This window comes from Metschnikowia bicuspidata (genome assembly GCF_001664035.1).
Source record: "Metschnikowia bicuspidata var. bicuspidata NRRL YB-4993 chromosome Unknown METBIscaffold_5, whole genome shotgun sequence".
NCBI classification, from domain to species: Eukaryota; Fungi; Ascomycota; class Pichiomycetes; order Serinales; family Metschnikowiaceae; genus Metschnikowia; species Metschnikowia bicuspidata.
In genome coordinates this window covers 765460-790358 of record NW_017387735.1, presented here as the reverse complement: position 1 = coordinate 790358, position 24899 = coordinate 765460, and the positions used below count along the sequence as shown (strand labels likewise).

The 24899-nt window shown below is 45.0% G+C and overlaps 12 protein-coding genes and 1 non-coding gene across 13 annotated transcripts; 4 read left to right on the top strand and 9 right to left on the bottom strand.

Moving 5' to 3' along the window:
* Window positions 1-220: 220 nt before the first annotated feature.
* METBIDRAFT_33027 (uncharacterized protein) lies at window positions 221-1910 on the bottom strand. Its single transcript, XM_018856196.1, has one exon. It carries the CDS (start codon window positions 1412-1414, stop codon window positions 401-403), a length of 1014 nt encoding a protein of 337 aa, XP_018710568.1. The 5' UTR covers window positions 1415-1910; the 3' UTR covers window positions 221-400.
* Window positions 1911-2246: 336 nt separating this feature from the next.
* Window positions 2247-4995, bottom strand: EFT2 (elongation factor 2; the record flags this gene model as incomplete). Its single annotated transcript, XM_018854299.1, has 2 exons — window positions 2247-4771; window positions 4992-4995. 2 exons carry the CDS (start codon window positions 4993-4995, stop codon window positions 2247-2249), a joined length of 2529 nt encoding a protein of 842 aa, XP_018710567.1.
* Window positions 4996-6487: 1492 nt separating this feature from the next.
* ADE8 (phosphoribosylglycinamide formyltransferase) lies at window positions 6488-7195 on the top strand (the record flags this gene model as incomplete). Its single annotated transcript, XM_018859043.1, has 1 exon — window positions 6488-7195. One exon carries the CDS (start codon window positions 6488-6490, stop codon window positions 7193-7195), a length of 708 nt encoding a protein of 235 aa, XP_018710566.1.
* A 114-nt stretch (window positions 7196-7309) lies between these two features.
* On the bottom strand, window positions 7310-8407 carry IDH2 (isocitrate dehydrogenase (NAD(+)); the record flags this gene model as incomplete). Its single annotated transcript, XM_018857833.1, has 1 exon — window positions 7310-8407. The coding sequence occupies one exon, from the start codon at window positions 8405-8407 to the stop codon at window positions 7310-7312; it is 1098 nt and encodes a 365-aa protein (XP_018710565.1).
* Window positions 8408-9418: 1011 nt separating this feature from the next.
* Window positions 9419-11276, bottom strand: FDH3 (bifunctional alcohol dehydrogenase/S-(hydroxymethyl)glutathione dehydrogenase). The gene is made up of 2 exons (XM_018855042.1): window positions 11017-11276; window positions 9419-10824 (listed from the first exon to the last, which is right to left on the bottom strand). The coding sequence occupies exons 1-2, from the start codon at window positions 11032-11034 to the stop codon at window positions 9706-9708; spliced, it is 1137 nt and encodes a 378-aa protein (XP_018710564.1). The 5' UTR covers window positions 11035-11276; the 3' UTR covers window positions 9419-9705.
* Window positions 11277-11518: 242 nt separating this feature from the next.
* AHA1 (Aha1p) lies at window positions 11519-12526 on the bottom strand (the record flags this gene model as incomplete). Its single annotated transcript, XM_018857857.1, has 1 exon — window positions 11519-12526. One exon carries the CDS (start codon window positions 12524-12526, stop codon window positions 11519-11521), a length of 1008 nt encoding a protein of 335 aa, XP_018710563.1.
* Window positions 12527-12815: 289 nt separating this feature from the next.
* On the bottom strand, window positions 12816-13625 carry PUP1 (proteasome core particle subunit beta 2; the record flags this gene model as incomplete). The annotated part of the gene is made up of 1 exon (XM_018859042.1): window positions 12816-13625. The coding sequence occupies one exon, from the start codon at window positions 13623-13625 to the stop codon at window positions 12816-12818; it is 810 nt and encodes a 269-aa protein (XP_018710562.1).
* A 408-nt stretch (window positions 13626-14033) lies between these two features.
* On the top strand, window positions 14034-18014 carry METBIDRAFT_45262 (uncharacterized protein; the record flags this gene model as incomplete). The annotated part of the gene is made up of 1 exon (XM_018857900.1): window positions 14034-18014. The coding sequence occupies one exon, from the start codon at window positions 14034-14036 to the stop codon at window positions 18012-18014; it is 3981 nt and encodes a 1326-aa protein (XP_018710561.1).
* Window positions 18015-18049: 35 nt separating this feature from the next.
* METBIDRAFT_211731 (uncharacterized protein) lies at window positions 18050-18686 on the bottom strand. Its single transcript, XM_018855043.1, has one exon. The coding sequence runs from the start codon at window positions 18399-18401 to the stop codon at window positions 18084-18086; it is 318 nt and encodes a 105-aa protein (XP_018710560.1). The 5' UTR covers window positions 18402-18686; the 3' UTR covers window positions 18050-18083.
* Window positions 18687-18725: 39 nt separating this feature from the next.
* Window positions 18726-20165, top strand: METBIDRAFT_33023 (asparaginase). Its single transcript, XM_018856195.1, has one exon. It carries the CDS (start codon window positions 19007-19009, stop codon window positions 20144-20146), a length of 1140 nt encoding a protein of 379 aa, XP_018710559.1. The 5' UTR covers window positions 18726-19006; the 3' UTR covers window positions 20147-20165.
* FAA4 (long-chain fatty acid-CoA ligase) lies at window positions 20154-22883 on the bottom strand. The gene has a single exon (XM_018856194.1). It carries the CDS (start codon window positions 22427-22429, stop codon window positions 20336-20338), a length of 2094 nt encoding a protein of 697 aa, XP_018710558.1. The 5' UTR covers window positions 22430-22883; the 3' UTR covers window positions 20154-20335.
* A 173-nt stretch (window positions 22884-23056) lies between these two features.
* Window positions 23057-23130, bottom strand: METBIDRAFT_t189. The gene has a single exon. It is a non-coding gene; the product is annotated as a tRNA-Val (tRNA).
* Window positions 23131-23205: 75 nt separating this feature from the next.
* METBIDRAFT_33021 (uncharacterized protein) lies at window positions 23206-23695 on the top strand. Its single transcript, XM_018856193.1, has one exon. It carries the CDS (start codon window positions 23380-23382, stop codon window positions 23671-23673), a length of 294 nt encoding a protein of 97 aa, XP_018710557.1. The 5' UTR covers window positions 23206-23379; the 3' UTR covers window positions 23674-23695.
* Window positions 23696-24899: the final 1204 nt, after the last annotated feature.

Genomic DNA, 24899 nt, shown 5'->3' with positions numbered 1-24899 from the left:
TTTAAACTGATACAAGGATCTCGTTATAATTTTATCTAGTTTTTAACCAACATCATCAGAATGTGCGTGCCTTTAAATCCTTCATGAGAAAGACCGATCGCACTGTATCTCAGATTGAATCGCGGCATCGAACTGCGCTCAGGCTGAGATCTCATTCAAGAATCTCAAATATTTCGAGATTCTCACAATTCTGGTTCTTTGAGCAGAACTGGCAGTAGACACTTTCGCAGAAACATGCTTCACGTTTGCTAATACGTATAAATATTATTTCGGGTACATCCAAAAAAAACCTCCTAAATATAAAGTCGTGGGTCTGGAGGGCTCTAATGGTCTTCCATGCTGTCTCATATTCCATGATCCAAAAGCCCACATCTCCAAACAACGCAGAAGCGGCTCCCACCTAATAGCCGCAAACGTGGACAAGCGCACCAGGCACGAAAACCAAAGTCGCAAACAATAGCACAGTCACACAGTCACCCAAACCCCGCGCAAAAAGATCAATGGCACCCTGGATCACCTCGTGTGCTTGCTGTGGGCTCAAGTTTTCAGATAGTTTTCCATTCGTGTATTTCATCATAGTCTCCCCTAAAATGGCCGACAAGATATTCTCGTTCGGAACGCGCACATCGAAGAACGAAGACCATCTATTAGCGCTGCCGCAGGGAGCCAACATTTTGTAGACGTACAACTTTAGCGTATCATTGGCCTGCACCAACGCAAGCATGGATATGAGCAAAAGAAAAACTCCATAGAATTGGATAAAGCGGGAAAATGCCACCCTGATGTTGCATAGGCTGGTGGGCGAGCTCAGTTTCAGACTGGCAATACTGGCCAATTCAAACCCTGTGAAGAGCAAGATTGATGCAATTAGATTGTCGGACGTAAACTTGAGCCATTTTGCACAGATGAAGTGAAAATGAAAGGCATGGTGAAGCGCTCTAGGAAGTAAGAAAGTGCCGAGTCCTAAACACACGAATGCAGACTGTATCTGTCTCTTGGAAGGCAATATCAGATGACCCACAACATGAACTTTCTTCTCGAGATATTCTATGCTGAAAAGCCGAGGCTCAGGAAGAAGAAAACTGACTTTCTTTCCCTTCTTGTTAGAAGTGGCTAGACCGAGAGTAGCTTCACCTATGCATTCGGTTATTCTGGACTGTGCGCGATGCTCGTATAGTGACTCAATTGACTCGTGTACACTTCGAAACAATCTCATGTAAGCGACGAGAAGAACCACTGTTAGTTGCATCGCCAAAACAGAATGCTTCCATGCTAACCCGTTCCACACTCTTGGATCAAACTTAAGATTTTGCCGGCTTGCATGGTTTTCGTCACATGACATGTCCCTGTTAGCGGCCCACTGTCTCACCTCACTCTCAAAGTCGTCTATGTCAAAAATGAAGCGATACGACATGCTGGACCAAATTAGAAATAAGGTTTGCAAGGTAGCCTGGGTTTTAAAGGTTTTGATTTTTGCGTGCCTCTTCCTTGTCAAAAAAGTGTGTATAACGGTAGAAAAGGATAGCCATAGCACGGTCATAGCCAGTGCTATAGCCTTTAGTCTCGAATCAAAAGAAATCATTCGAATATGGTAAGAATATCTGCAAGAGAACTGCACCAGAATGTAGTATATACGGGGAAATCAAACTCGCTTGTTGTGATGTCTCCTTTCAAGCGGAACAAAAAAACAAAAGAATATTCACCCTGATTCAAGGAAGCGCCCCAAACAATCAATTGATGAGATTCGGGAAGCGTCAGAAAGTACAGGAATCAATCCGAAAAGGTTTTGAGCGAAGAGCTGGAAAAAGCTTTATTTTTCTTCTTTCTTCTGAGTGGAATCAATGATTTTAAAGAAAAGTAAATGCATTTTCATGCTTACACTTACATCGCGTGCGCTCTGCACGAGCATTCCGAGCCTGCCGGGAAGCAATTAAGCCGATCGAACCGGATGAGGCAAATTTTGACGCAATTCATTAAGAATCATAAAGCCGCACTACAGACTGCTTACTAAGAATAGACAAACATCCTACATATACACATACTTTTCTTGCTAATTTTTCACGTGACTACGATGTCGGGCCGAACAGCCTAACGCTCTGCCTATGAAATCTTCTGAAAGGAAGCAACCAATATGAACATACAAGATTTCTATTCACATATATTATTTCAAACCGTGTATTCTCAATATGTAAAGAATGAAGCCTACAATCAACAGCAAAGTAAAATGTGTTATAGCTTCAGGTTGCTTACAACTTGTCGTAGTACTCCTCGTAGCCTGGAACCTCTGGCTTTTGACCAGTACGCTCTCTCTTGGCCTTGACAATGGCACCTGGCTTAGAGGCTGGGTCGGTTACGTCACCACTCAAGACAGCCCAGTGGTCGAAGATCATTTGTGGGAAAGCTTGACCACCAGTAGCTTGTCTCAACTCACCAGAGAAACCGAAAGACTCGTTGACTGGCATGTAGGCCTTGACGGTAAACAATGGAGTACCTGGTCTTTGCTCCTCGGAGATAACTTGACCTCTCTTCTTGTTCAAGACAGAGTAGATACCACCGATAGCGTTCTCAGGACATTGAATCTCAACCAAGAAGACTGGCTCCTGGATAGCTGGCTCAGCCAACAACATGGAAGCGTAAGTAACTCTTCTCATGGTTGGGATAATTTGACCACCACCTCTGTGGATAGCATCGGCGTGCATGGTAACATCCAAGATGTTGATTCTGACGGATCTAACATCCTCACCGAAGATAGGACCTTCCTTGGTAGCCCATTGGAAAGCAGCGACAACGGAGTCCTTGATTTCGTTCAAGTATTGAACAGCCTTAGTCTGGTCAACAACGACGTTAGGACCTCTACCGTCTGGACCGAAACACCAGATCTTTCTAGCGTCAGTGACGTCCCAACCGTGCTTGTCAGCCAAAACTCTAGCTCTGGCCTTGAAGTCATCCGATGGGTTGATGACACCGGACTCAATGTCTTGGGAAACCTCCTCGTCCAAAGGCTGAGCCTTAACGTAGATTCTGTTATGCTTGTTAGGAGACTTAGACAAAGCAATCATGGAAGACTCGGCTTGAACAGTCTCTCTGTAGGAGACGACTGGAGCAGACTTTCTCAATGGAACAGCGGCGTGGTCGTTCTCCAAGTCGTTCAAACAAATCTCCAAGTGCAATTCACCGGTAGCGGCAACAATGTGCTCACCTGACTCAGAGATGGAAGTCAAGACACATGGGTCAGACTTGGACAATCTCTTCAAACCCTCGACCAACTTAGGCAAGTCGTTGGCGTTCTTCACCTCAACGGCAACTTGCACAACTGGGGAGACAGAGAACTTCATGACCTTCAAGTTGTGGGCAGTCTCAGAGGTGGTGATAGTACCAGACTTCAACAAGAACTGGTCAATACCAACCAAACCGACAATGTTACCAGCTGGACAGTCGTCAATTTGCTCAACGGATCTTCCCATCATCAAGACGGTTCTTTGGATAGACTTCAAGAACAAGTCCTCCTTCTTACCGACGTGGTAGTTAGGACCTTGAATTCTGACCTTTTGACCAGACTTGGCGGTACCGGCGAAGACACGACCGAAAGCGTAGAATCTACCCTTGTCGGAGGTTGGGACCATCTTGGACACGTACAACATCAAGTCAGCCGTAGGGTCACAGTTTCTGATAGCTTGGCAGTGGACATCGTCAGATGGACCCTCGTACAAGGTCTCAGCTCTGTAAGCTTGAGCGGTGACTGGGGATGGCAAGTGAATGACAATCATCTCCAACATAGCGTCTGCAGCTGGCAAGAATTTTCTCATGACAACCTTCAACAAAGCCTTACCCTCCAACTCCTTCTCGTCGGCCTTCAAGTTGATCTCCAACTTCTCCAACAAGGTTGGGATCTCCTCCTTCTTAAAGTTCATGATAGAGGAGAACAATCTGAAGATTGGGTCCAAGACGAACATGTTGAAAGCTCTCTCCAAAGTCTTTCCATCAGCGTCCTTGTCCTTGTTGGTCCACTTCTTGGTCTTAGGGTTGAAGAAAGAGTCACCCCACAATCTCTCCATCATCTTCTCCTTGTCGACACCGAACTTCTTGGAGTATCTGATGGCAAATTGTCTGACGGTGAAAGCCCAACCGTGCAAACCGGAACCGAAAGCAACGGTACCCTTCTCTGGGAAGACCTGAACGTCACCGAGGGTTGGCTCAGTGTAGGTAGAGATGATAACGTTGACGGACTCAACAGTTCTAGAGAAGGATTGGTACAAGTCCTCCTTGGTGACTTGCAACTCCAACAAAGCTCTGTCGACCTTGTTAATGATAACAACAGGCTTGATTCTCTCTTGCAAAGCTTGTCTCAAGACAGTCTCGGTTTGGACACAGACACCCTCAACACAGTCGACGACAACCAAAGCACCGTCGGTAACACGCAAAGCAGCGGTAACTTCAGAAGAGAAGTCAACGTGACCTGGGGAGTCAATCAAGTTAATCAAGAAGTCGTTACCAATGGTCTTTTGCTTGATCTCCTTGCAGTCGTCATCGTTCAAGCCAGCGTACAAGGAAATGGCAGTGGACTTGATGGTGATACCTCTCTCCTGCTCATCCTTTCTGGTGTCCATGAATCTGGCATCACCAGCCTTGGCAGCAGAGATAATACCGGCCTTTTGGACCAAAGAATCGGTCAAAGTAGATTTACCGTGATCGACGTGGGCAATGACGGAAATGTTACGAACGTTCGTAACCTTGTCCATCAAGCCACGGATTTGGTCAATAGTGAAAGCAACTGTGTGGTTGTTAGTACTGTATTCGAGAGGAAACAGCAGCCCAATGACTGCTGGCGCCACCTCCCAGCAGGGGTGCATCCGGCACAATTTCTAAGGCAAAATCGCCCATCGAGAAAACGGACAAATAGCAAAGCCGAATATTGGGGCAATGACATGGGAACAACAAAGTCCTGATCTAGTTCGTGCTGTTGAATAGGACAGTTATTGGAGGCTACATACCCATTTTGAACTTTTAGTGATGTCTGACTTGAAAGAACAAAAGAAGGAAGTAGAGGAAAGCCTTTTTGCCCAAGTGGGCCACGCAGGGCATCAGGAGAAAAATTTTCCTGTGTGTAAACGCGAGTGCTTCTTGCGTAAATTTGGGACCAGGTTACCCGCACTTCAAGCAAGATAGGCGGGGGATGCGTGACAGGCGGGCATTGATATGGGCGTTGGCGCGACTTTTGGAGCGAGCCATGCAACAGCCCTCTAACATTATTACAGGCGGGCCGAAATGTTTGCAAAAGAAGTTGAATTGTGGCAATGTGTGACATGTGGAATTCCCTTACTGTTTGCAACATTTTGAAATTCACCAAATGTATTTAACCGTTTATGCATTGTTGGATTTCATCCCAGCACCAACACCCTGTGATGGTTCTGAGCACACGTGCGGTCACATGTCGTATGGATGAAGAGGGGTCCAAGAGTAATGAGAGCAACCGAAAATTACCACAGAGGTATGTTAGCACATGCAATTTTTCGTGGTTTTTTTGTATTGTTTTCACTTCTATTTTTTGGTCTCATTCTTGCTTCTGTCAGTATGCTCGAAGCAAGGTCATAAAGGAATTACGCTCGATGCACCTATGAAGTATGTAAATTATGAAATTAACGCAAAATTGCTCTGACTCAGGAGGTACTCTTCCCAAAAAGAGGACGGGTTGTAGATTAATTTCAACAACTGAAAGTCAATCACATGTTTTTATGTCGCTTGTCTCGAGTCCTTATGGTTCTCTCAGTTTGTTCTCTGGTAAATGACAATGAACTACTTGGCATAGATTATCTTCGGGAGATATGCTTGGTATTGTTATTTAATTCCATTTCATGAAAACTAGTCCACTTTTGGAAATCAAAAATTCTGAGCCACATGAATTTGCATTCAAACCATCGACTACTAGATGTTGTCAACGATGGTCAGATGGTCACCCCGGCTGTCAGACTCTCGTATGTATTGCGAGATCTGGGCGCGACTGAAATTAGGGTGGACTCGGATCAGATTTTCCATTCAATGATAATCCTTCAATAAGACATTTATACGCAAATGTTTAGATGTGCAGATATGCCTTGGTTTACTTCCAGATGCATATTCAACTATATCCTTCCTCTGTGAATTGGCTCTAAATCATGCCATTTCTAGACCAAAAGCACGTATCATATGATATTCTGACTCGCCGCAATTTGCTGCGGCTCACAGCCTAGAGACTGATAAACACCAAAGAAAATACACCACCAGTCAGTGTTAACTTCGGGGCTATTCCAGATAAGGCCCGAGCCTTTTACTTACAATGGATAATTTGATTATTCTAAAGCCATTTAGGATCCATCAGACAAGTGGGAACTCTAGCAAGAACCCCCCAGCGTTGATGCAGTACTGCATTCACGGACCAAAGTCAGGTTAATTCTCCAGGCTATCTCACTCGGATTTTCTCTTGGCTTTGAAGTTCTCATCATTCTTCGAAATGGAAATTACAGTGCTTATTTCCGGATCTGGATCGAACCTCCAAGCTCTTCTCGAAGCGCAGAAAAACTCGCTTTTGAAAGGGAAAATCACACAGGTTATCTCAAGCAGTGAAGATGCCTATGGCTTGCAGAGAGCTGCAAAGTTTTCCGTCCCATCCAAAACACACGTCTTAAAAAAATACTACAAGGGCACAACTAAAGATGACAAGGAAGTCCGCCGCGAGAAAAGAGAGCAGTTCAATAAGGACTTGGCCAACCTCCTCATACATGGAAACATTGAAGGTACCAAAGACTCTACCTACTCCAAGCCCGGTTTGATCGTTTGTGCTGGTTGGATGCTCATCTTGTCTCCTTCCGTCTTAACTCCGTTGGCCAAGGCTGGAATCTCGATTATCAACTTACACCCTGCATTGCCTGGTGCATTCGAGGGCACCCATGCGATCGACCGGGCGTGGAAGGCTGGCCAGGATGGTGAGATCACGAAAGGCGGTGTCATGATTCACAAGGTCATTGCCGAGGTCGACAGGGGTGAGCCTGTGTTAGTCAAAGAACTTGATTTCATTAAAGGAGAAACGCTCGAGGAGTACGAAGGCAGAGTGCACAAGGTGGAACACGAGGCGATCGTAGAGGGTACGAACATTGTGTTGGAAGAGTTATCGGCTGACGAGTTGGTGGAGAAGTGCGAGAAGTTACTGGTGGGTAAGTAGACAACAAGCCGCGGAGGCTCCCGGTCGCTTGGACATAGCCTACCGAATCAGAGAATATTGAGTCTATCGTATGTGTGTATTGAATGATTAGCTTACGCTAGGTCGGGAATCTCTTTACAAGTTGCTGATGACTTGCTCAGTGAAGTGCTGGGTGCTGGCAGTACCCTTCAAGTCACCAGTTCTGTTGGCTGGGCCAGAAGCAATGGTCTTCAAGACAGCGCTCTCGATCTTGTCGGCGTCGGCGTTCAAGGACATGTGTCTCAACATCATACAGGAAGACAACAACAAAGCGGTTGGGTTGGCCAAGCCCTTGCCAGCAATGTCTGGGGCAGAACCATGCACAGCCTCAAAGATAGAGACCTTGTTACCCATGTTACCGGAGGGAGTCAAACCCAAACCACCAATCAAACCGGAGGACAAGTCGGACATGATGTCACCGTACAAGTTAGGCATGACCATGACAACGTCCTTGTAGTCGGCGGGGTCGGCGGTCAACTTCAAGGAGGTGTTGTCCAACAACTCGTAGGACAACTTGATGTCAGGGTACTCCCGGCCAACCTCCTTGGCGGTCTCGACGAACAAGCCGTCGGACAACTTCATGATGGAGGCCTTGTGCACCACAAGAACGTGGGGCTTGTTGATGCTCTTGGCGTACTCGAAGGCGTATCTGATGACCTTCTCGGAGGCTGGCTTGGTAATCAACTTGATCGACTGCACCACGCCGGGGACAATGGTGTGCTCGATACCAGAGTACTCACCCTCGGTGTTCTCTCTGATCAAAACGGTGTCGACGTTCTCGTAAGGAGTCTTGTACCCAACAATGGACTTGCATGGTCTGACGTTGGCGAACAAGTTGAAGGTTCTTCTCAAGGTCAAGTTCATGGAAGTGTGGCCCTTGCCGACTGGGGTGGCCAAAGGACCCTTCAAAGCGACCAAGTTTCTGTTGACCGAGTCGACGGCGTCTTGAGGCAAGGTGGTCTTACCGTTGATCAAAAGAGGGGTGACATCGACAGGCTCCCACTCAATAGGCACGTCGGCGGCAGCGTAGATTTCCTTGACAGCCTGCGAGATCTCAACACCAATACCGTCACCCTCGATCAAAGTGACGGTGTATTTACCGTTGGCCTTCTTGGCGCCGGTAAACTGACCAGCGATGTAAGATCTGGAGAACTTGGGTGCAACGGTCTTGGCGCTAGCTAATTGTCTGAACATGGTGTAGTGAGCTGGTGATGTTCGGAAAGAAGGTGGTTCGGAAGAAACCCTGTGATGAGAAATGGGCCCGGATCCAAGTCCGCGTGCTAGGGCACGAAAAAAAGATTTTTAGCATCCAATCAGCGCGCGCAAACTTGTTCGGGGCCGACGTTGCCAGGTAGCCTGACAAGGTAATGAGGCCGGCCTTGCACATCGGCTATGGCGGGAAACATAGAAGAAGATGCTGTGTTTTCCGAGGCCGTTCTTCGACGCGGGCGAGGCGAATGTCCGCTTCGTTTTCTACCGTATTATACTTTACAGGGTGATCACCTTTGCGTTTTCCTTGTTTAATCTGTATGCTCGGTGAAAGCGATACTCCGAGAATCGCGAGAGTTTTTTTTATTATTTTTTTATTATTTTATTTTTTGACGGCCCGCAGCTGACAGTAACAGAATTAAGCAGCGAACTAGGACTACTTGCGCGGAACGGAGCCTGAGGCATGCCTTCGGTTCCCGGCTATGTCGGATGTGAGTCCTTCTGGCTCTGTTGTGGGTAAGCTGCTAAGAGAATTTCCACCGCTTGCGAGCTAATAGGCTCTCCGGATGATTGCGGCTTCTCCTGCGAAGCCTAGTTTTTCTTCCCACGGTTAAATCTTGAAACGGTCCAACTAATATGAACAAGGCACGCCAGGAGAGCAGATTTCGTAGACTGTTCAGAATTACGAAAGTAATTAAAGTTTCACCCATATTCTGGTGGTGTAAAATCAGCTAACAAATGTTAAGGTCTTTTTTAACTTAGAAAGCAGTCCGTCCTCCAAACATCCATGAACATAGTCATAGAGCATGCTCTCTTTCGTCTATAATCCTTATATCCTTGTAGCATGCTGGGGTTCTGGGTATAACGGGGCTACTCAAAGTACAGAAGCTCAGTCATTGTGCTATATTACCCCCATTCAGACGCATGGTGTATGACTCACTAAAACAGCCTGGGAAAATCGCAAGCTTGGGTAGTCGAATGTACCCGACTCCTAGCGAGAGCATCATTACTATAGTACTTATTTCTCGCGCAGCCCGAGCATTCTATTTGTAAAAGCCCGTGAGCAAACACGGCTTTCGACTGTTTGGGATGCCATGTCTTCCCATTCAACAGTAACCAATAATCCGATGAGTTTGCAGTCTTGCGTGTACAACAAAGACACCAAGGGCCCACTTCGCGTTGATATGTAATACCAAGCACCCCTGCGGTTTGAATAAAGTTTCATATATACGCTATTCTCATAATTCCCATGTAGTTATCAGTTAAAGTTTTGCCCGTGCGAGTCACATGTTGATGACAGCCCTGACACAGTTGCCGTCGTGCATGTCGTCAAAGGCAGTGTTGATCTTGTCCAAGGTATGTCTGTGAGTGATGAACTCGTCAACCATCAACTTGCCGTTCATGTAGTCCTCAACCATACCTGGCAATTGAGTTCTACCCTTGACACCTCCAAAAGCAGAACCCTTCCAGACTCTTCCGGTCACCAATTGGAAAGGTCTCGTCGAGATCTCCTTGCCGGCAGCAGCAACACCGATGATGATCGATTGACCCCAGCCCTTGTGGCATGCCTCCAAAGCTTGTCTCATGATCTCGACGATACCAGTGCAGTCGAAAGTGAAGTCACATCCGCCGTCAGTCATCTCGATCAACTTTTGTACAATGGTGGTGCCCTCGGGCAACTCCTTGGGGTTCACGAAGTCGGTTGCACCAAACTTCTCAGCCCATTCCTTCTTGCTGTTGTTGATGTCAACAACAATGATCTTCTTGGCCTTTCTGGATGCAGCACCCTGGATGACAGACAAGCCAACACAACCCGCACCAAAAACAGCAACAGTATCGCCTTCCTGAACATTGGCAGTCACAGTGGCAGCACCGTAGCCAGTGGTAACACCACACGCCAACAAACAGACACTCTCAAGTGGAGCCTTCTCGTTGATAGCCACCACGGAAACATCGGCAACAACAGTGTATTGCGAAAATGTGGAGCAGCCCATAAAGTGGAAGAGTTCCTTTCCGTTGCACTTGAATCTCGAGGTTCCGTCCGGCATTACACCTTTTCCTTGGGTCTCTCTCACGGCGCCACACAAGTTGGTCTTGCCAGACTTGCAGAATTTGCATTCTTTGCATTCGGCTGTGTAGAGAGCAATGACGTGGTCGCCAACCTTCACATTGGTCACGCCTTCACCGACAGATTCCACGATTCCTCCACCCTCATGGCCCAAAATAGCTGGGAATGCACCCTCTGGGTCCACGCCAGACAAAGTGTAAGCATCGGTGTGGCAGACACCGGTATCCGTAATCTTGATTCTGACTTCGTGAGCCTTTGGTGGGTCCACGGTGATCTCCTCGATGGACAAAGGCTTGCCTGCTTCCCAAGCAACGGCTGCTTTACATGTGATGGTCTAATAGTTAGCGGTTTGTCCGATACACTGGGTCGCACGAGCTGACCAACTTGAAAGCTCTTCAGTTGAGAAATCTCATGACCGCCAAGGTATTTATAAGCAAGATTGCGGTGGTTACTGAGCATCCAATTTAATTGACTGCTAGCTATTTCCGAAAGAGCCGGCTTGCTTTCTGTCATTCTTCTTACGTACTTTTCCGGTTGTAGACATATTTAGTGGTCTTAGTGTTGATTCAAATGAACTTGTTCGTTTACTTATGCCAAAAGATTTGCCGTTATATATAGCGGGATCTGTTCAGAGATAGCGGGCGCTTTTTTGCCCTTCCGGGACATTCTTTCCGCGCCCACGGCCGCGCAAAACTTGGGAACGGAATTGCCTTTTCGGCCAATCAATCCGACATTCGTCTGACGCTACACGCAGGCTCGCTCGGCGTAAAATACCTCGAATGATCAGGTCCAGCCATTGCCATGGGCTTGACCCCGCTACTTGTATCGACAATAAACTCATGTGTATGCGGGGCTCGCTCCGAGTCAGATGATACTTGAGTTGCTCATCATTAGTGCGTTTGCTTGGAATACTCAGTGGGTTAGGAACTGAACCCGTCGCGAATGCATTTCCGATACGCGGAAGATCTCTTAATTCTGACAGTTTATGTAGGCTTAGAAACTAACAATTTATTCTTTTCTGAAGTACTCTACAAAACTGCGCCAAACCCAAAAGTCAACTTGATGGCTCTCACGTAGTAGTCCTGGAAATTACCCTTTACTCTGTCCTCATCACCGATGGGGATCCCTGACCATTTGACCACCATGGTGGTTTCTCCTGCGCCTTGCTTCAATTGTATGTCAAGTTCAGCAAAGTGGCCAGTTCTCCATGAATCTAGTCTCCATGCTTGACGGATTCTCTCGTTGGTCACCAACTCAAGAATCTTGCCTGAAATCGACCCACCGAACAACAGGAACTCAGAACCCTCTTTGGCTTGAATTTGCGCGTTGGATCTGGACCAGGCGGACACCCTCGCAGGATCCAAGAGAGTGATGTATAATTGCTCAGCAGTTGTGTTAAATGTAGGCTCTAAGTGCAAGGTAGACGTGTTGTACTTTGGAACACTTGAACTCGAGGTTTCAGTTACTGGGCGTGCCGACGGTACGGGAGCTGGCTTTTGGGCTTGTTCCTTGTCTTTGGCTTCCTTTGCTTGTAAGGCGGATTGGTTCTCTTTGGTGAGTTTCGAGTGGACCTTGTCACTTTCATGCTGGATGTCCGACCCATGTTCCTTGATCAAATCGCCACCAAAGTTCATCAACACAGACTTGATCTGAGGGACCAATTCCTTTTTGATTACAATTCTCATCTTCTCAGAGTCGGAGTCCTCGTTGTATATGCTTATATCGAATTGAAGCTCGTCCTCCTCGGTGTCGTATGCCAATTCAGGGACTGTGATACTTCCCTTGAAATCCTTGTCCTGCGCCGAGGAGCCTTCGATATTAAGAACAATTCTGAGATCAAAAATGGAAATGACTTTTCCCTTTCTCTGACAGACCTCGACATCTCCTTCGAGAGAAGAAATTGCTTTGACTTGGACGTCTCTGTTGTCGTCCGTCTTAGCAGACAAGCCAATCAAGTTGCTGTTGAAGTATGCCTTCGACCAGTCAATGCAGTTCTTGTCCACCCAGTGCCAGTTGTTTGGATTGTTCACGACCATTTCTGTTTCTTTACAATTATGATACGACGAAAGTGAAGCGAGGGCCTACGCTTTTCAATTTATGATGTACGGTGAGAACTGGAGCCAAAGCCGCGGTATGTTAAACGTTTTCGCGGCATGGTTCTAGAAAAATCCACTGTTTGCTGATGCGCTCAGCCAGGTGAGAACTCAAGCCGATGCATACTTCCTATTTTATTATCATAATTGAACATGAGTCATTGGCCACGGAAAATTAGCCTTGTCAAGCTCAGTTCGCTAGTAGCTGTAAATTATGTCATCAGTACTCTATTTAAGCATCAACCTCCATTGCATCGGAACTGCCCAAGCCAATCACCGTCTCCTCCACATCGACAATATCGCGTATGCTCTTTCTCAAAACAGCCGTAGTGCCGCGGGCAAATTTGTATGATCTTGCCTTTGCTGATCTCACGTTAGGCGTCAAGTAGTTTCTGAGCAACTCTGCGTCCTTGCCCACTTCCAATACGCAGACGTCGACATTGGAACCAGAACCCAAGTCATTCCAAATACCAGCCTCGATGGCATCTGCACACAACTTCACGGCCTCGTCTCTGGTCATGTCAGGCTTCCAGCTGGTCTCCAAAACTGCCATGGCAGCTAAAGATCCGGAACCTAACGACTGGTACTCGCCAATGTCTGTAGACCCGTGTGCTTGCACAGACATCAAGTGGGCGCCTGTGGGGTCCACACCAGCACAAATCAAGTAGGCTCCCAAGTGACCCTGGTATTTGAACAAGTGCTGCTTCAACATTGTCAAGGCGGTGATCACACGGGGCTGGCGGGCCTGCCACATGGAATGCAACTCGAGATTCAGGGAAATCAACTGAGTGACCATCTCTGTATCTGCAGCAGTACCCGCACCCGCACACCAGATCTTGGGCGCCAATCTGTGCAATTTCTCACAGTTTTTGTCGGCGACAATGGCACCGGCCGTTGCTCTCGTGTCAGCCGCAATGACCACGCCACCTTTGAACTTGCATCCGACGATTGTCGTACCAGTAGATGTTGCCTTGGGCTGTGCATATCCCCTGGTCGACAAGAACTGGTTTCTTTGGTAGTTATCGAAGGAAAGACCGGGCATATTTCTGTGGCTTTTGGGTCTCTCGGTCAAGCGTGTAGATTGGTTAGAAAATGAGATTCAAACGCGGTGAAAGTTCCTTCGTATTTCGATTTGATTGTGTGCTGGTAGCTTTCACCAAATTTCCAGGGGCAACTTTGTGGATTCACAGCGCAAGTGTTCGAGTGGTATGCTTCAAAATGGAGGTATATCCAAGGCACTTGTTCAACTAGTGGCGTTCACTGAGTACCTCCAGGTGAGCTTTCGCGCTGCTGGGGCCCTACACTACCACCAGAGCCCAAGGTGCTCCCAGGCTTGCAGACAAACGTCAACAGTATGATCAAAGCGCGACTGGCTCTCCATTACCAAATCAGCTGCCTTCCAGAACAAGACGTTTGCTTGGAATACTCGACTCATTGCGCTGAATGTGACATGGAAAGCTTCAAATTCATCACTCCTGCCCGGGTCCGAGTCTTTCTAACGCCAGTCGGGGAAATCAGTCCCCAAAACTTCCACCATTATGCAGAAATTGTCAAGTCTGTCACGGATATCAGGCTACTTGACGTCTCACCTATTCCCGAATGCCGTCATTTTAACCCACAAGAGTTTTCGCAAGGCAGGATTTTCTACAACCCCTCGGTGGAACCAGATGCTGACGACACGACTTTTCTTGAAGATTTTGAGCCTTTCAGAAAAACGTTTATCGTCATCGGACTAGGGATTCACCCGGCCTCTCCTCAGCATCTGACCCATACTCTAGCATCCTTGAAGGCCGACCATCCGGCTGCTATATCTCATAACATCATCTACCAACAATCGCTGACTGAAAAAAGCGAACTGCCGGAAATTTTTCATATTAGTAAAGAGGCTGAAAAGATCAGAACAAGTATAGAGACCGTTCTTTGCGGTATCACGAGAAACTTCTTAGTATCTTTGGATGAATATGCATATTCTTACGAGAGTATCACGCTTCGATCGCCTATCTCTCTCATGGATAGCAGTGTCTTGACACGCACAATCAACCTGGCACAAAAAAGACTCAGCTCCGGTCTGTCATTCAAACCGCTGTTTGCCAATGGCCAGAATGTAACCTCATCAGTCAAGGACCTGAAGGTCAAATCTCTGCAACGTCAGACCGGGCGTCAAGCAAAGATCATGGGAAACTTCTTTCTTCTAGCTGGCCGCACACAGGACGCACTTCAATATTTCACTGATGCCGCAATCAACTCAAAGAAATCAGATGACTATCTATGGCTTGCAAGTGCGTTAGAGGGAATTGCAGTCTCCGCAACAATTCTTCTGCACTTGGGACTTCCTTTCCAAATCCAGAATCCAATGTTCGCGTCTGTTCTCCACCTACCTAAATCAAGAAACTCGTCTATAATGAAGAGCAACGGCAAAGTCTCCATGGAAGACATTGTCTCCAGAAAACGTATTCTGGTAACAACCCCAAGAAACTCGACAAGCAGCTCCTTGAGCTTAGGTACACATCAACTCGGCACAATTATAGATGTATCCCAAGTTCAAATTATTGAGTTTCTAATACTTCTTACACTGAGGACCTCTCATTACTATAAACTTAGTACCTATGAAGTGGATGACTGTGTTCCAGACATCGTCTATGTTGAATCCCTTTTGAGAAATACCAAACTCATGGTCACCATATACTTATCCAGATCGCGCAATACAGTTCCTATACTTGAACAGTTGGTCGGTTTTGAATCATTAAATGGTCAGAAAGTCAGCGCGGAGTTTAATTTACTGCAAAAAAATATTGTTGCCGAAATGGATCGGATATTTGCCTTGCAATTGAACAAACTAGACATTACTAAGCAATGCCGAATATATTGCGCATTGGCATCAATATATCGTGACTTGGGGCTCTACAGAAAGTATGGATTGGTTATTCGCCTTTTATTGGACGTATTACTTCCACAAGCTTCATTTATAGAGCAAAATCTAACATCTGGTGAATTGGGATCTGCGAAATACCTTAAAGATATCATAGAAACTCTACTCTATATCTATCATATTGATGAGAAGAAAGACACAAGCTGTCTCAGCCCGAAACATAATTCCAACTGGATTGTGCTACAGCTCCTGCTCATTAAAGTGTGTCTTCGCATTGCCGAGGCATTTCAAGATTATGCAACTTTGATGAAGTTGTGTGTGCTTACATTGAACAAATTCACTCATTGTCTTCCTGTGGAAGATCAGATCAAGTTGCGAGATAAACTTTCATGGTTAAACCTTATCTCAGCTAAAGAGGCTGTCGACCTCCAAGCTCCGCACCCTGACCCTTTTATTATTCGAGATGCCAAATTTATCGTGCTGCTGCGATCCACTTCTCTTGTACCTTTGGCATCTAAGAATACTTCGGACTTGAAATCCAATTCTGTCTTTTTTGATCCATATAACAAAGGCATCAAAAAGGGAACAGCAGACAGAATAATCTGTCAAAATGAAGTACATCAATTGAAAGTGGTGTTACAAAACCCATTCTACTACGGTCTTGATATTCGAGCAATGCACGTGGTCGCACAACATGGGTTTAAGCTTGAAACTGTTGCATCTTTGTTCAAGGTTGCTTCCATATCACAACTTGGTCAAATGCAGATAATACCCGCCCATGGAGGGAAAGGCTCCTCAAGAAAAAAAGATACTGTTTTTGATAACAATGGAATTACCTCAGGAAAGGGATTTTCAATTCCTCCGATTTCGACTGCGGAAGTGATCATCAGCTTTAGGGCTTTGGAGCCTGGCTCTTTCCATATAACAGAATTTGAAGTGGATTTTGGAAACAAATACTCGCAATCGTTCTCCATAATTGATCAGGAGAAATACTCTGGTTTGAATAAATTGACATATTATCGAGTCAACATACCAAATCAATCAAGCCAGACCCTAGAGAACATGTTTCACAATTTACTGGTGGGCAACTTCGGAAATCGGGCTACCAAAAAAATTGTTTCTTTAACTGCCATCACTTCTCAACCCACATTAAGTATTGTCAAGAACCAAAAACCGAACGATTGGGTAATGCTCTTAGAGGGAGAAGTTCAGAGCTCATCATTGAAGTTAAAAAATTGTTCGAATGATTTGGTTAATTATTTGTCAATTTCACCTTGGGACTCAACAGTTGATTCAATAAGCTCAAAGTTAAGTCTCAGCCATCAAAACAATCTCAATGCAGCAGAAGTGTACGAACTTGAATGGCTTTTATTGGAAAGAAAAGCTTTGTGTGTGACAAATAAGTCAGAAATTGCCTCAGAATACAAAGTAATACCACCTGGAGGTGAGGTGGATATTCACTATGATATTATCGGGAAATGTGGAATGTCTGAACTGAAGCTAATTCTCGAATATGGAAAAAGGCTTTCTGACACACATGGGGATTGCTTCTTGAAGAAATTGATTGTTCCCTGTCTGATTTCTATCCATCGGTCATTGGAGATAACTGCGAGTAATATCATCCCATTGTTTTCATCCACTTGGAATGTGCTTTCCGAGTCTAACACCTCAATTATCGGGTGCCCAGCACAAGAATCTTTGACTGATTTGAACGAATTTATTTTGAGTATCAGCGCATCCTCTACAGAAGATGTCTCTGACTACTGTTTATTGGTCTTAGATGTTAGAAATTTTTGGAAAGACTGCCTAGTTGCCAAAATTGCGAGCAAATTGGGAACCAGACATTTCCAGATCGAGAAGTGCATTTTGCCCAACAAATCGGCAAAGTTGTTCATTCCAGTTAGAAGAATCAGAGGTCACAGTTTTGACCCTTTCAAAGCTATCCCATCGATGCGTAAGAAACAATTCGTGAAAGACTATACTTTGAGTCGCGAAGAAGAACGACAAGTGAGACGAAGCTTTTGGGTCAGGGAAGAATTGCTCAAGCTTCTTAGTGCTAGGTGGAATACAGCTCCCGATTCTTCCCATAAAGAAGGGGAGATAGATCTTCGTCGGATTAGGTTGAGTGCTCCAATGACAAATTCGCTACTATATGACGATCTACTGATATTTCATGAAGTTTTCTCCGAAGATAAACCTGACAAAGCTTTCGGGACTGAAAACTCCAGACTTCATTTGGAGAGAGAAAGGTTCTACATTTTGCGTACTCGTGTGATCAATCATACCACGCGCTCTATCTCTGGAATGCTCAGACATATCCCCTTTCCGTTGAATGCACCCACGAAGCATGATTTATTAATCGACCAAAAGATCCTTTACAACGGATTTCTACAGTCTCACGTAAGCAAAAATGCAATCGGTCCTGGAGAAACTTACGAAAGAGAGATTGGTTTTATGATCATGGAAAAGGGACAGTATGAGTGGGGTTGCGTGTTTGATGTCTCAGGCGAACAACCAAAGAGAATCATTGGTAGAGAACCAGTTTACATCATTGCATCATAAAATAAAAAGCCTCCGGCTTCTTGATTAATATAACTATATACAACATGAGGGCGAACAGACTTTACGGAGCTACTTCCTGTCTAGCTTGAAAGGCAAAGGTTTGGCACCCTCTGCCTCCAACTGCGCGATATATTTTTGCCTTTTGATATCGTTGTAGCGCTTTTCTTGGAAGTATTTAAACCAGGAAGCAACACAGTTCTTCTGAAATTCGGCGCGTTCGCCTCCACAACTTGACTCGACTTGCTCGCTTTTTTTTGGATCTAATGAGTTTTCAATCTTGTTGCTCTCAAGACAGTCAAAAAACTTGTCACGAGAGTCCCAACAGATCTTTCTCTTTGTTTTGTTTGGTGGGTCAACCACGGCAACGTCTTTCGTGAATAATCCCATTGTCTGTTTCGTCAAGCATGATGCGGTTGCCTTGTACGTACGTCCCTTTTATGAACTTGCGGGGGCACGGGTGTAAGGTAATGTGCAATACAATTTTTGATCTCAGTAGCTATTTAAAATCAAGATATCTTCTATCATCTTGATTTGCTACTAAAGCGAAATTTTTCAGTGCCTAGAAGTATAAGTTGAATAGGCAATTTAACTTTTTTTTTTTGGGAATACTTTCTTTTTCAAAAGTATCTCATAGAAATATCACTAGGAATTACGGGTACTGTCGCACTTGAACACTTTTTGGAAAATAACAATTGAGCTGTAAAATTCTAAAAAGTTACATTTCACTTTGAAAAACTTGATGAATAGCAGCCTGCTCCATGAGGCTCATTGAATTGCATTTTTTCAGGCGACATCTTGTTCTAGCCACGAGAACGTTAAAGAATCAGTGTGTCAAGTAATCATTTCAGGAGCTGAATCACGTGCCCTCGGCTAAAAGCTTCAAGTGCCACGCGGACAACGGTGACACGAACGGCGCTTTCGATGAGCATGAAACAAATGTGTCAAAATACACATAAATGCGGAGTATCCATTCCCACAGTTTCTCTGCAAATATGTCGTTGCAAAATATCGACGAGACGTTTGAAATACAGGAAGATAATAGCGACCGATTCCATCCGGTATTTACAGTCAGATATAGACAAAACTCAATCAGCACGATTGATTCGATTCCAAGTGTGGGATCACAAAAATTACCTATCATAAAGATTTTGGGCACAGGCGGCACAATTGCATCTAAAGGCGCCCTGGAAATTCCTCAACCAGGCTACCATGTCGATTTGACTATCGAAGACTTGATGGCATCTGTTCCCGACTTGACTCACACGTGCGAGTTGGAGTTTGAGCAGGTATTTAACATCGACTCTAAGGAAATCACGACCAAACATCTTCTACACTTACGGAGTAAAGTGCAAGAAAGCATCCAGAATTTTGACGGCGTTGTGATCACCCACGGAACAGACACGTTCGAAGAAACTGCTTTTTTCTTAGACTCAACAGTGGATTTCATGGACAAGCCTGTGGTGATGTGCGGATCGATGAGACCTCTGACATCTGTATCCGCTGACGGCCCTTCTAACTTGTACCAGGCATGCGTTGTTGCTTCCGACAAACAGAGTCGGGGTAGAGGGGTATTGGTAACACTCAACGACAAGATTGGCTCGGGATACTATATTAGTAAGACAGATGCAAACTCATTAGACACTTTCAAGTCTTTGGGCCACGGTTATTTGGGAAATTTCGTGGCAGGTGAAGCTCACTATTACTTCCCTGCACTGAAGCCCAGCGGGCTTAGAAACTTCCAACTTCCGGCATTCTATAATGGATGTCTCCCCGAGGTCGCCATATTCTATGCACACCAGAACTTTAACAACGACTTGATTTTATTAGCCGTCGAGCACATGCAGCTTCAGGGTATCGTCATGGCCACCATGGGTGCTGGGTCTTTGTCAGACCTGACGAATAAGTTACTCGGTGAAATCTCTTCTGAGCATCAGCTTCCTGTGATTTACTCCAAAAGATCGACTGACGGTATGATCCCAGTTAGTGGACTTCCCAAGAATGATAATACATATCTTGTTGCTAGCGGATATTTGAATCCACCTAAGGCAAGAATTTTGCTTCAGTTGTGTCTTTTTGAGAAAATGGACATACGGCAAATCAAGAGAGTGTTCTCTGGTGTCTACGGAGGTTGAGTTTTGATTTTTTTTTTTTCAATCATATAATCAGAAACAACGATAAGAGTTGAACTCAGAAACAACAACTGGAGCTCATATCAAAGCACACCTAACGATTGCTGCACCCAATTAAATAGGCGTTTGAATCATAACATGTCCTCTTTTCCTTTCATCCAACCAAGACGTAAACCAGTGCAACAACTTAGTCTACTTGTAGGCTTTGTCAATTTGAGTTTTATAAGCCTCCAAAATTTTCTTCCTTTGCAACTTTTGAGCCGAAGTTACAAACCCGTTTTGTGGCGTCCATTCTTCGTCAATCAAGACCACGTTTTGGATAAGTTCAATGCCTTTCAAACCCTGTGTTTTACCAGTTTGCAACAATGAGTTGTGAACTGCTGCGATAACCTTTTTGTCTGTGTAGAAATCTCCTAGTTCCTTGGAATGCAAAGAGTCTGCATGGACAAGCTTATCGTCTTTAAGAAGGTTTTTCAAGTGTGGCTCATTTGGCAAAATGATGGCAATTGGCTTAACCTTGCTCTGGTCAGCATACACACAAATGTTTGCAACCAAGGAATTTGATCTGTAGGTAGATTCCAATTTTTCCAATGCAATGTACTCACCATTTGCAGTCTTCACCAAGTTCTTCTTACGGTCGATGATTTGCAAGGCACCAGAGGCAGTCCATTGTCCGATGTCGCCGGTTTTGAACCATCCATCCTCGGTAAATGAGTCTTTGGTTTCCTTCTCGTTTTTGAAATACGAAGAAGTGACAGATGCACCAGTTAAAAGGACCTCACCCTGATTGTTCTTTGCGAAGTACCCTGCATCGGGCACATCAATCAATTTGCAAGTAACACTACCAACTAAACTTCCAGCAACACCATATTCGAATTTGTTGATTTCAACAATTGTGGAATTGGCGCAAGTCTCGGTTAAACCGTAACCAATCAAGCATGGTGCAATCAAAGTAGAGATGAACACCTGGGTATCTCTAGAGATAGGAGAGCCACCATTCATGACAAAACGCAACTCTCCTCCAGTAGCTGCCTTCACTTTCTTGAAGATGACGTCAAACACACTTCCACCTGGAATGTTGTATTGGGACATTGTAGATTTGAGCTTGAAAGCTGTCCAAAAGATTTTTTGAACTATCGAAGGTAATTGCTTAATCTTGGCAAGAATACCTTTTCTGACAGACTCCCAAACAGCGGCAACACCGACCATGATGTTTGGCTTGAACTCTGACAAGTCAGAATTACAGTTCTTACACGAAGCATCAGTCAAAGTTTTGACGTTGGCATAACCGAGACATCCACCCCACCAAAAACAGATAAGCTCGAAAACCATTTCAAAAATGTGGGCCAAGGGTAAGAAAGCGATAACACGGTCGGAAGGCTTGACCAAGTCTCTCCCAGCATTGGTCGAAGGTCCGGCAACACCAGCCAAAATGTTGGCTTGAGTGATAACAACACCCTTAGGATCACCAGTGGATCCAGATGTGTACATAATACAGCATATGTCAGTAGGCTTTGCCTTGTTCTCCAAGGGCTTTTGCGCATCCTCCTCACCGAGGGCGATTACCTCGTCGAAAGAGTAGAATTTGATGTCGGGACGGACTTCCAAGATCTTCTTCTTTGCAGCCTCAGCGTCCTTGTAGATACTACCACCTGCTCTTTTATCATTTGGGTCGATGTCTTCAGCGTGGATGATGTACCTGATATGCTCAGCTTTCTGCAATGGACGCACCAAAGATCCCAAAAGCGTGTTATCGGTGAAAATAGCATTGGACCCAGTCAGGACCAAGGAATGTATCAATCCCTGCTCGCCCAAAGTGTCATAGGCGGTGACAATCGACATGTTCTGAAAGGACGATGCCAAGAACGTCTTCATCCATTTGTGGGAAGTAGAAGCATAGATGTGTAACTTGTCTACCTGATTGGGCTTCAAGCCAATCTTGGCAAGTCCATGGGCGTATTGCTTGACCTGAGTCAAGAGGCTGTTGTAAGATTGGTACTGGTATTTGGAGTATTCATAGAAGGTCCATTCTTTGTCGACTTCTCTTTCTTCTCCATCAATAATCTTCTTCACTTTCTTGGACTCCGTGTGGATCTCAATCAAATCTCTCCATCCCATGACCTTCCTTTCCTTATGTCTCGCCACACACTCCTCGAAGAATTCGGGCAAGGTGGTTGCGGAGGAGTCAAGGGGTCTCTCCAAAGCTGCGTCTTTTTGAGCGGTTCTTCTTCTAGGGGCGGTTTCGCCCGCTTTGGCTTCACCAACTGGGACGGTCAATTGGTGCATGTTTTGAGTGTGCCTACTAGTAAAGAAAGAGTTTCGAAATGATGGGGAATTTTCTGTCCGTGCCCCGTGTTGTGGTGACGTCTGATTTTGCGAAAGGGTGCGGAGACCGCCGTGCGACAATTGCTGTTTTGGGCCAAGACCCGTCTGGGCAATTGGAGCCAGAGTTACACGAATGCATCGCCTAGAATAGTTGAGGGTGAATAAATGATCTTGGTCAATGAACTATCAAGCACGCAGGGCTTGATAGGAGTTAGATTAATGATTGAGGACTGTGAAAACTGATCATTTGAGTTTGGCTCATAAATGTTTTCACGAGGTCACAGCTTGGCAGTGCGCCGCGGGCTTTTTCTGGGTAATCGTATATGCACGAATCTAAGCAGATCCAAGTGGCTGAATCGACATGGTACGTATATAATTGGTGACCGGAACCTGGTCAGATCTACAGAGTGATACAGTATCCTTCATACAGGCAAAAAAAATCAAAATAAAACATGGCTTTTGAGCCGCTAGGTTGAGGAGGCTAAGACACGCGTATGCTCGGCTTTGTTTTGTGGGAATCGGAGTTTAATTTGTTGGGTCGCATTGGAAGCCGTGCGCATGGCCCCCTTCTGGAAAGGAAAAAAAGAATGATTTCGCCCAGGATCGAACTGGGGACGTTCTGCGTGTTAAGCAGATGCCATAACCAACTAGACCACGAAACCATCTTCTGAATTTTCGGACAGTATGATGTTTACAAAATGAAGGTTCAGACACATAGTGACTGTGTTACATTGTGTATATGGGTGAGTTGTTTCTGCATTTCTAGGATTTCACTTGATTGGGATTGATGACAATGCTAGTGGAGTTGTGGAATCCTGGTTCTGTTGGGCTGGAGTAGGCATGAGGCAGGCAACAAGAAGTCTGATCACCCCACTTACATCCTCTCCCGCTCGCCATCGAGTGAAGAAAACATGGACTCTTTCAGCCAAGGCAACATGCCAGAACGCCGCGACAAAAAGACGTCCATTGAAGGTCTTCTCTTCAAAAGTCAAATATTTGACACCGACAACACTGGAAAGTTTTTCACACTGGAAAAAAGTCCTAGCCTCTCAGGAAGGTTTTTGTGGGCCACCGTATCCTATCTTCCAATGAACAATCCTCAGGACTACTTCGAACAATCTTTCCTCACCCCAGGAGATGTCATAACGAGTTGGTGTCCAGACAGTTCCCCTTCCCCAACGGATAAGAGACTGCGGACGTTATGATCGACCTCATCCTGGACAAACCCCCCCCCCCCTCCAAGAACACCAATACATACAGAATCTTGTACTCAACAATTCACCACCAAAAGGGGTCAATCATCTTTAACCCACCATCCCTAGCAGAGAGGTTAAACCTCTCCACCATCCCGGGTCTCGCTGCGGATTCACCTTGTTTGTTTTGAACCCTCCTGCGAGCACATTCACCTTCGAGGTGAATTTGTTTTTGACTGCATTTGCACTTTGAAGGGCATTTGTAGAATGCGTGGTTCTTTTTAAAGCAGAGGCTGCAGCCTTTATTGGATTTTTCTTAGGAGTCAATGACGTAGTCCAATACTTTTGTTTTTATACGTAAACAGATACGGGCCAAGAGGACCGTCCAGGCCGTGAATAACGGAAGGGTACGGACCGAGTTTCGACACTTGGTACGTAGCTAGGAGCTGTTTAAAGGCTTTTTATATATGTTATTTGTACAGTCTCGCTTCTTCAATCAGATGAATCTACCAAAAAAAAAAACGGTATAGAATGATTCATAATAGATTCGGGAATAGGGGGAAGTTGAAGAAAGATCGAAGTAGAAGAGAATAATGATTACTTGGGGGATTTTATTTGCTCAATTCATCTTTATCATTTGAATGCGACTCAAAATGAACACAATACAGTCGAAAGGCAAAATTTGTTAAAGCAGAATTGTGTATTTAGACTCATGAATTTAATGAGATGTTGGTTGCTTTCCAGATGTTTTGAAACAAGAAACCATATTATATTAATCTTCAAGGTATAAATTTTAAGAAGCGGTAGGTTTCAGGAATATATCATTTTCAATCCTTTTTGCGACTTAAGCGATTGATATGTGATACTTGTTTTACAAAACGAGAATATTGGGATCTTTTAGTGAATTATTTACTTAAAGAGAAAAGCTCATACACTAGAGCATATAGCGAAACGATCACATCGTTACCTGTTTCGCAATGAATTGCGATCATGAGATTTTTCGAAACCACATTCGATAGACTGATGAGGATTAAAATTTCAGGCAGTTCAAGTCTTTGATGTTTCTTTAAACAGATTTTAATCCGAAGCGTCAAATTTTCTGAAAGGCTCTAAAAATATGATATCTTATGATTTGATTTATCATTCTAATTCTACTACTTTCTAAGCCTCAAGTGGTGCATGTAAGTTCACGTTGATACAAATCTGTTAGAGCCGTCCTATAGTGTCATGCCGGTTTG